The 9765-nt window shown below is 37.1% G+C and overlaps 1 protein-coding gene across 2 annotated transcripts; it reads left to right on the top strand.

Moving 5' to 3' along the window:
* The first annotated feature begins 365 nt into the window (after positions 1-365).
* LOC8284459 (diacylglycerol kinase 1) lies at positions 366-9066 on the top strand. 2 transcript variants are annotated; one of them, XM_002514638.4, is made up of 8 exons: positions 366-948; positions 1246-2654; positions 3106-3472; positions 3933-4009; positions 4736-4855; positions 6852-7016; positions 7353-7490; positions 8497-9066. In XM_002514638.4, the coding sequence occupies exons 2-8, from the start codon at positions 1497-1499 to the stop codon at positions 8644-8646; spliced, it is 2175 nt and encodes a 724-aa protein (XP_002514684.1). In that variant the 5' UTR covers positions 366-948; positions 1246-1496; the 3' UTR covers positions 8647-9066. The 2 variants fall into 2 exon arrangements, with proteins under 2 accessions (XP_002514684.1, XP_048228614.1); XM_048372657.1 differs by having other exon boundaries at positions 366-2654.
* The last annotated feature ends 699 nt before the right edge of the window (positions 9067-9765 follow it).

Here is a 9765-nt window from a genome sequence, read left to right on the forward strand (position 1 = left end):
GGGCAATTCTGAGAAGGTGAAGTGGCACATCTCATATAATTGTGATTGAAAACTTTAGGTGATAATTTTCCATCACAAAATAGATATGGATAGATGCAGCAGATGTTTCATTAAATGCAACCATCCTCCCAACTTCTCCTCAACATCTGTTAAGTTTGGGATCCAATTTTGTGAAAAAAAAAAAAAAAAACTTAAATGAATGCAAAAACTGTGGTAACGCAACCATAAGCTCTCATTGCAACTGCCATTAACCACAGGCACATTCATATATATATATCAAGTCGGGCAGTTTTTAGAAAAAAAGTTGACTTCAAAAATTGCATAATGACAAATCGCAATTAAGCTTTCCTTTGTTTGTTTTATTGAACAGAACATACCCAGAAACCGTGTTTCCTCCGCGGAAAACGTTTTGCCGTTTGGACAAGAGATAAAACCCAAAATCTGCAGTCTTAAGTAAGAAAAAGAATTAAACAACCTGTCCATAGCGAAATACGCCAGCGTAGCAATATTAAAGGACTCGCGTCTGTGGGACCCCAAAAGTGCCACCAGGGCTTCGTCTAATGCCGCGTGGCAATTGCTCGAACAAGATTCATTGAGAATCTAGGGGCCTTTGGTTCTCTATAGACACGTTGTTACTTGTTCCCACATTACAGAATCTCTCTTGATTTCACTTTTTCTTTTCCTTTTTTTTTTTCTTCTTCTTCTTTTGATTTGAAAATCTTAAATTCAATATTAGTAACTCAAACAGAAGACAAAAGAGAGCTCATACTTTTTTTTAACAATTTTAATTTTGTTTTTTTTTTCCTTGATTGCGAACATCAAATCTTAGATTCATTTGTTATTGGTGGAAGTTTTTCTCTTTTTATTTTTTTATTTTAATGCAAATAGAGTTTGTTTGAATCGGCCTTAGGGTTTCAATCGATCGTCTCTTCCGCGTACTGGTTACTCGTAAGCTATAAATTTTTCTAATTATGTGTTTTTATATTAATTAGATTAGCATTTTACAGGAATTTAAATCTTATTTTTATTTATTTCTTTTTTTGTGTTTCGCTGTCGTTCTATTTGGCACTTGTCCTGTTCACTACTGTTTACTTTTATTTTGTAAGTTTGGTATTTATTCTCTTTTTAACTTTACTATTTTTCTAGCTAATAAGTTGCTGAGGTAATGAGTTTGTGAGCTTATTAGAGATATTCATATTTTACAGTTCATAATGACTTGATTCCTTGCCTTGTCTTTGTTGACAGGTGCTCTGTTAGAGGTTTGGATCTTTCATTTGTGAGTGTGTAGTGGCAAGTATTTTCAGTTTCATGCTCATTTTTAGGTCAAGTGTTATTTGAAATATAGATTTTGCTAGATAATTTTGTTGAAAATAAGTTTCCAGGACAGTCATCGGTACCATATTAGTTTATGCTTTAATAGTAAAGGTTGCTCAGCTTGAAGAATATGACTCGGCGATTGATCTCTTTTAGAATGAGGAAAAAATAAGTTTGGAAGAATGGATGATGATATAGAAATTCAGATGTTACTTCCCGGTTGGAACAATCCAACCGAGTCTCGTATTTTTATTTTCTCTTGCTTTATTGCTGCTTTGGTTGGGATTTTAACCATAGCTTACACGGCATTTCAATGGAGAAGAAATATTAATCTAAGTTGGATGAAAGCTATAGCTAGATCAAAGAAAAATCCCAAAGCAAGGCATAAGGTTCCTGTTGCCCCACATGATTGGGTGCTTGAATCTGTTTCTCGTGGAAAGAATCTAAGTTGTTGTGTATGTTTCAAGTCTATGTGTCCTTCTCAAACACTTGGGCCTATGGTTGCATCGGATAGTTTTATTCACCATTGCAGCATTTGTGGTGCTGCTGCTCACTTAAGCTGTTCTCCAATTGCGCATAAGGATTGTAAATGTGTATCTATGATTGGTTTTGATCATGTTGCGCACCAATGGGCTGTTCGATGGACAGAGATTACTGATCAACCTGACGAAACTTCATTTTGTAGTTATTGTGAAGAGCCATGTACTGGGTCTTTTCTTAGTGGATCTCCCATATGGTGTTGCTTGTGGTGCCAACGACTTGTACATGTCGATTGTCATGGTAGTATGTCTAGTGAAACTGGTGATATTTGTGATTTAGGCTCATTTAGAAGGCTGATTCTGTCTCCACTTCATGTTAAGGAACTAAATTCATCAGGTGGTTTTTTGAGTTCTATCACACATGGAGCAAATGAGATTGCTTCGTCAGTGCGTGCCAGTATTAGGAGTCAGAGCAAGAAGTACAAGCATGGTAATGAATCCTCTGTTGACACAGGTAACAGTGGTAGCACTTGTGACATGTCCACAGAAAGCACAGCTGATGCCTGTCCTACAATAAATGGTTCTCACAGTGTGGAGGAAAATTGTAATGGTAGCTTGAATGTGGCTAGTCCTCGCAATGGGACCACTGTGGATAGGATGGACTCAAAACCTAGTTTTAAAAGAAGTGGGTCAGTTAATCAGAAGGATGAATCTCAGATATTAGGAATGAAGCAAAGATATGAAATAATTGATTTGCCTCCTGATGCAAGACCATTGTTAGTCTTCATCAACAAGAAGAGTGGAGCTCAGCGTGGGGATTCTCTCAGGCAGCGATTGAATTTTCTTTTGAATCCTGTTCAGGTTTGAGCTGCTAATAATTATTCTTACTGTTGTTGCTGTGCATTTAACTCATTTAGCTCGGGCTTGTTTGAAGGTAATGCAATAGTCAGGTCTATTGTTAAAAAATTTGTTGATTAACAGACCAAACTTGTATATCTCTATGTGTGCACATAGATACAAGATATATCTGTATTTGTACAGAAGCATACACTTCTTTGAAACTGATGAACTAGATCAATGGAATTTGTTAGATGGCTTTGTTCACTCTTAGCTGGCTCCGCTGGTTAGATTCTAGTACATTTTAATTCAATGAACCAATCCTTTCAATTTGGATTCAAGACCACCATGTATATTGATTGGAGTAACTTTTGGTTTTATTTCCAAAGGCATTGTTCGCAGTTATTGTTCTTCATTGTTGCATAGTTTCCAATGAGATGCTTGCAAGGGTTGTTTAAATCAGTATTTCTCACAGGTATTTGAGTTGAGCTCAACACAGGGGCCAGAAGTTGGCCTTTACTTTTTTAGGAAGGTTCCTCACTTCAGAGTTCTTGTGTGTGGGGGAGATGGTACTGTTGGCTGGGTTTTGAATGCCATAGACAAGCAAAATTTTGTTTCTCCTCCACCTCTAGCTATTCTTCCTGCTGGAACTGGCAATGATCTTGCTAGAGTGCTATCCTGGGGAGGTGGTTTGGGCTCAGTTGAGAGACAAGGGGGGCTTTGCACATTGTTACAGCACATAGAGCATGCTGCAGTAACCATTCTTGATCGGTGGAAGGTAGCTATTGTCAACCATCAGGGAAAGCAACTTATGTCACCTAAATTTATGAACAACTATCTCGGTAGGCAATTGTTTATATTATGAGGTTATGCATGTGAGTGAATTACTTGATGGATACTGGATGCATGTAAGTTAATCATGTAGTCTCTTAATGGATGTGTTTCTGCTATCTGCTTAATCATATCATATCACAATACCTGACTCAACCTGGCTTCAATTTTCAGATTTTTGTTTAAATTGCTGTATGGTATGGCTCTCTGCCTTAGGGTTGTCTTCATAGTAGTACTTTTAAGATCCAATTTTTCTCAAAATATATTTTAGCATGTATTTTTTTTTCCAGAAATGCCTTTGAATTATGATGAATCAATTTTCTCTATATTACTTCTGGTTGACCTTATTATTATCAAAATTTTCAGAAACTTTAGGTTAGGGTGGGAGAGAGTTCATTTTCTTCTTTGTTTCTTTTACGATAAACATTCTGGTGTGGTATGATTACTGACTGTGACAAGCACTATTTACAGGAGTTGGGTGTGATGCAAAGGTTGCACTGGACATCCACAATCTTCGGGAGGAAAATCCAGAGAAGTTTTACAACCAGGTAACTGAACTTCTTTTGGCTTAGATGGCATGCAACTGCTCTGCAAAATATTTAATGATGAAATCAAAATGTTCTGCAAAATTTTAACGAGAAATCAGAACAATGATGATGTTTGAGCTCCTCTTTGAGACAAAGCGTTGACAATCATATTGCGGGAAGAAAAATATTAGACATCAATTTATACAATTGGTACTAAGATATGCAGTGGGAAGCAATGCATTACTTTACTTTGGATTATTCCATCGAACTATTGTTTAGTAAAATTGCTTGTTGTAGATAACTTAAACTTTCCATCAGGGTGGTGTAAGGGCATTCTGAGACGAGGATTAATGATATTGGCAGAGTGAATAGGCATTTGAAATTCTTATGTGTGTAGAGATTGGGATAGATGTTGTATCACAACACATTCGGGTTGTGGTTGTGCACGTGCTAATAATCTATGGTGGTACTAGTTTGGTATATATAGTATGAACTTATTGGCATTCTAAAAAACAAAAGAAAACAGAGCAAAAACAGAGGGGTGAGAGAAAAAGTATTATTGTATGTTTCATTTTGATAGAGAACATACGCACCTGAATGCTATTATGAAGATCCTAACTTAACTGGGTAAGTTTCAATGTTGGAATATATTGTTCTGTTTGTTGTTTGTCTTTCATTTATCATACTATTGCTTGGCAATCCTACTTTCAATTTAAGTTGGCTGATATTGGTACAATTTAAACGCAGTTTATGAACAAAGTTCTTTATGCAAGAGAAGGTGCTAGGAGTATAATGGACAGGACATTTGCAGATTTTCCATGGCAAGTTAGAGTTGAAGTGGATGGTGTGGAAATAGAAGTTCCTGAGGTTAGTATAATTGTTCCTCAATTATTTGGGTAGTGAAATTACTTTAAGTTTATTCTGATACTTATTTTACATTATTGTTGCAATTTACCTCCTATATTTTTAATTGACGTAATTAACTTTTAAGGTGTACTTTGTGATGCTTGTCATAAAACATGCATAAATAGTTTCTAACCACTTCTAGGAAAAGCATCTGAATGGTGCTTTTCTCAAAAGTATTTTGTAACACCATACACAAAGGGCACTATGCGTGCATGAGTTCCGGAATCAAGTTAAAACCCGACCTTGAGCTTTTTCCTGCAGCCTGAATAAACTTCAATTTACTCAAAAGACTTCGATAGTATTTTCCTGATCATGAGTTAATAATAACGAAATTATTATTTCTAGGGAGCTTTGATCAGTTGGTCAAGTATGCTTTTTATTCTTTTCATGTTTATGGGCTGCATATAGCTATATATCTACTTCTGGTAAGGTATTTTATTATTATCGGTTTTAAGTGATCTACCTAAAAAGTTTAATAACGAGTTCTCTGACCTTTTTTTAATTCATTTAGTAGGAATTCTTGACCTTTTCTTATGGTTGCTTCAGGCCACTAATTATAGATGTAAATAACTCCCATTTGCATAAATAACAGTCATGTACCTACTTCGCCAAATAGTGGATTATGGTTCCTTAATTATTTTGAATGCCTTATACCTAATCCATGGTAGTTACCTAGGATTTTGCTCATTCTGCAGTGGCACTTTTCAGATATTGTGATTTCCTGAATTTGAATTTTAGATGGACAACTTGCTTTTGTGTCTTTAAATATCACTCGGTCCACCTCTTCCCCCAGACCTTCAGAGAGTTTGTTGATCAGATTGATCAAATTCATTATGGAGAAATGAAGGTAGGCCTATGCTTTTGTGAGAGAGGAACAGAAACAAGCATGGTGTAACAGGAGGGTAGATGTGGATTCAGAGAGTTGTATGTGGCAAAGAAGAAGTGTATAATGGTCGGTGAGGCAAAACAGATAAGGATATGGAGGATTTTTTTTTTTTACTATTTCTTCTTCCTTTTTGTTCTTTCTTGGATGTAAATCACTCGAGTGTGATATGAGAGATTGTTGGTGGATTAAGTATTGTGTAGGTGTGTTATGTTAAAACTTTAGCTTAATTTCTTGTTGAATTATAAGGACCTGGTTTTCTTCCTTTCTGAAAATGGTAGGTGCAAGATCTGATCAGAGAACAAAGGTGTATTGTTGCACTGGTTTTTCTCTTTGGTATCTGCTGGATTAGTTGTTAGCAGAGGGCTGTTTAGGTCCTTTTTTTCTTTCTTGCATGTTAATTGCTCCGAGTGTGATGCAAGAGATTGTTGGTGGAGTGAGTGTGTCATGTGGGGTGTGTTTGCTAAAGTTTTATGTTGGGTTTAAGGACCTGGTTTTCTTCCCATCTGAATATGGAAGGTGGAAGTTATCAGATAACAAAGGTGTATTGTTGTACTGGTTTTTTTATTTGGTTGCTGCTGGATTATTTGTTTTGACACTTAATTCCAGTTTCTTCTTAAAATGATATGTTTGAAGCTAAATTTTTATTTCTGTTCCCTTTTTCTTTGATGGGTGGTTATAATTTTAACTTTGCCTTGGAATATTTTGTTGTCAGGACATTACCAAGTCGATCATCTTTATGCTGGTTGTAATTCTTTAAGGGTGTAAAGTTACTGATGCCAAATTTTAAACTTTTGAAAACACAACCCTGAAGCACTAGGGAGAAAGATGGTTCTCATCTTCTTTTTTCCTTTGACCCGGGGACCACAATTCTATTTAGTATTTTCATCATGTCACCCACGTCCTTGTTCAGCAGATTTATTAATGAAATTGGAATGTTTGATTTTGAGATGCAGGATGACATGTTGTGCATGCAAAACCTCTGTTCTGTCTTACCATTCGCTACCGAATTTACTTGCTTCTAGATATTACTGTTAATCTGTTAGAAATTATTGATTTTGTTTACCTTTTCAGGACGCAGAGGGTGTACTTATTGCTAATATTGGAAGTTATATGGGTGGTGTAGACTTATGGCAAAATGAGGATGAGTCCTATGATAACTTCGATCCACAATCTATGCATGATAAGCTACTAGAGGTTGTGAGCATTTCTGGAACATGGCACCTTGGGAAGCTTCAGGTAAATTACTGTGGAAGTACTATATTTATGCATGTGTATGTTTTGCTAATTGAGCTGTAGTATTCAAAGTACTCAGAATTTCAAGAACAACTGAAATTTGCAGATTTTCTTGCAACTATCCTGTGATAAATGAAATGCCCAAAGCATAAATTTTTGCAAATGCCCTCTTTTTTTTGCTTTGTTGCGATCTATTTTTTCCAAGAGCCTGTGCCTTTTCATTTAGGCGAGAAGATGTTATTTACATCTCTCTGGCTCAGGTTTATTTTCAATCTAAATATGTTGACTTCATATGTCAGTTGTGTGATAAATGAAATTGAGGTGTTTTGTGTGGGACAGGTGGGTCTTTCTCGTGCTCGAAGACTTGCTCAAGGACAGTCAATAAAGATACAGCTTCTTGCTCCATTGCCAGTACAGATTGATGGGGAGCCTTGGTTTCAGCAGCCATGCACTTTGGCTGTATCCCATCATGGGCAGGTTCTCTCTCTCTCTCTCTCTCTCTCTCTCTCTCTCATTTAATACAAATTGACTGTGCTAGGTGCTGTATTGTGTAAAAATATGCAAATCCTCCCCTATTCTCACATGCGGAGACATATGTGGTTATCTTCCATTCTGTGCTTATTTTTACCTTCTTTTTTGCTCAATCTGTCCTGGATGCTTCATCTCATTAGAAGGTCGCCTAATTCAACCTATTATTACTCAGTCTTTGCCCGTTTATATGAGGTTCTGGTCTTACTTATTTATGAGAAAACAGTATGTTCCAGACATCTGGTTGATTTTATTTTTTTCTCTTGTTGTAGTGCCTAAGAACATTTGCTTTAGTTGTTCTCACTTGTCAGCCATTAAAAGTATTACTGGATGCGCTTTGGATTCAGCAGTTGTTCATCAATGTTTACATCCTGGGACAGTTTGGTTTCTTTCTGTTGCATTCCTAGGATGCCCATGGAACTGCTCTTAAGCTGTCTAATATTTTCAGTAATAAGCATCTGAATTATAACGACTGCATGTTTGAGTATCCATTTTCTTGGATGTCTAGATTCTCTAGTTGAAAGTGAAAATGAAAAATGCCATTTACAAATTTGGCAGGACGGCAAGTGGCCGCTCCATAGTTTATTTGCCTATGGTGCAAATCCTACATGGGGATATATAGTCTCTGTTATATAGAGTCCTCTAAGTACATTTGTCAAGACTCTTTCCGAATGCCTATTGCTCATGGCTCTTTTCTTTTTTTTCTTTTTTTTTCTTTTGTGGTGTGGTCTCTGATGAAGAGGGTTATTGTGGTTAAACTTTTTAACTATGTTATGATGTGTCAGCTTCTTGATGCTTTTACAGTGCTTTCGCCTTGATGGTCTACGGTTCTCTCATTTCCTTATCCTCTCTCTCAACTAACAGAAGGGAAGCTGTGTGCACTCCACACAGACATTCATAATTTCTTCTGCTCATGAAAAATGGGATTTTTTAACCAGTTCCTCTTGCTTTGCAGGCTTTTCTGTTAAAGAGGGTATCTGAGGAACCTCTTGGTCATGCAGCTGCCATAATTACTGATGTGCTTGAAAATGCTGAAAGTAACCATGTAATTAATGCTTCACAGAAGCGAGCACTTCTTCAAGAAATGGCAATTAGGCTGGCTTAAATCCTCCCTGGTTGCCCATATGAACCGTGGCTTTGGTAATGGTCCATGAAAATGTTGAGCATTTTACATCATCGATTGCATCTCTTCATACAAATGTCTTGATGTTTTGGTGTTTAACATGGTGCTTTTAGCCGAGGTATGTTTGTAAATGAACTCAATTTAATAGTCTGCCCCATGTTGAAAATTAAAAAGGGGGGGAATTTTGGTTCTCTTTGGAAAGAAATATAGAAGCATGACAAGGAAAAAAGGGTGAAATTAGCATTCCTTGTTTTTGGACCTTTTGAGGTAGAAGTAGCTTTCAGGTACAATTATGGCCGGGTTATCTCTTACATGTTATCCAACACATCATATCTCATGTCACATGTGAGATGGAGAGTTTGAATGAACAGATAATGAAGTGATCTCTGGTTTGCATCGTTAGAGAACGAACTGCAGAAATTTCTGTGGGGTAAAAACAGTTATGAGGGAGATTCCTATATTTGCTTAAGAAATAGTAAGATCATCGATGTCATGTTACACAAGGTTTAAACATGATATGTTTACAAATAGCTTTGGCAAAGCTCGAGTGGGTCAGCAGGGATTTTTGTGGCCATTGTGCCGTCTTTTATTTGCTCCATAGCAGCCCTTCTTTAATTTTCTTCCACAGCCTGCTTGCAAATCCTCCACTCATCACCCTTGAGCCTTTTCTGCTTGCTTTTTTATCAGAGTATCGTTGATTGATCCTTGAGCACATGATTCTCTTCTGTGTTTCTGAATTTTCTTTGTAAATGCTATCCAAGCGATGGCTGTAGAAGGGGGATTTCAAGTAGGACATGAAAGTAGGTGATGAGCTGTTCAAGCTTTGCATGGCTTTGTTGAGTTGCTCGGTCACAGCTCGGAACTCATACGAGTCGTACAGGGTGCTACCATTGTGTCGAGGGGTCAGCCTATAAGTGGGTTTCAGAGCATGGGCTGGTGCTATCTCTGGTGCCTCTGCCTCCCTTGAGATGGTCAACGACTGGGGCAAGTTCCTTTGATGCAAAGCCTCCCCCATCTTTTGAGAGAGTTGGTAATGACTTTTTGACTTGAATTGCACTATATGATTCAATCAATGCACTTTTACGGAGCGTATATTACAAA

This window comes from Ricinus communis, chromosome 4, assembly GCF_019578655.1.
Source record: "Ricinus communis isolate WT05 ecotype wild-type chromosome 4, ASM1957865v1, whole genome shotgun sequence".
In the NCBI taxonomy this organism is placed as follows: domain Eukaryota; kingdom Viridiplantae; phylum Streptophyta; class Magnoliopsida; order Malpighiales; family Euphorbiaceae; genus Ricinus; species Ricinus communis.

Coding starts and splice junctions, on each gene's coding strand:
- LOC8284459 (XM_048372657.1), top strand. CDS start 1,497: ATGGATGATGATATAGAAATTCAGATGTTACTTCCCGGTTGGAACAAT. Junction 3,473..3,932: donor ATTTATGAACAACTATCTCG/GTAGGCAATTGT, acceptor CACTATTTACAG/GAGTTGGGTGTGATGCAAAG. Junction 7,491..8,496: donor CTGTATCCCATCATGGGCAG/GTTCTCTCTCTC, acceptor CTTGCTTTGCAG/GCTTTTCTGTTAAAGAGGGT.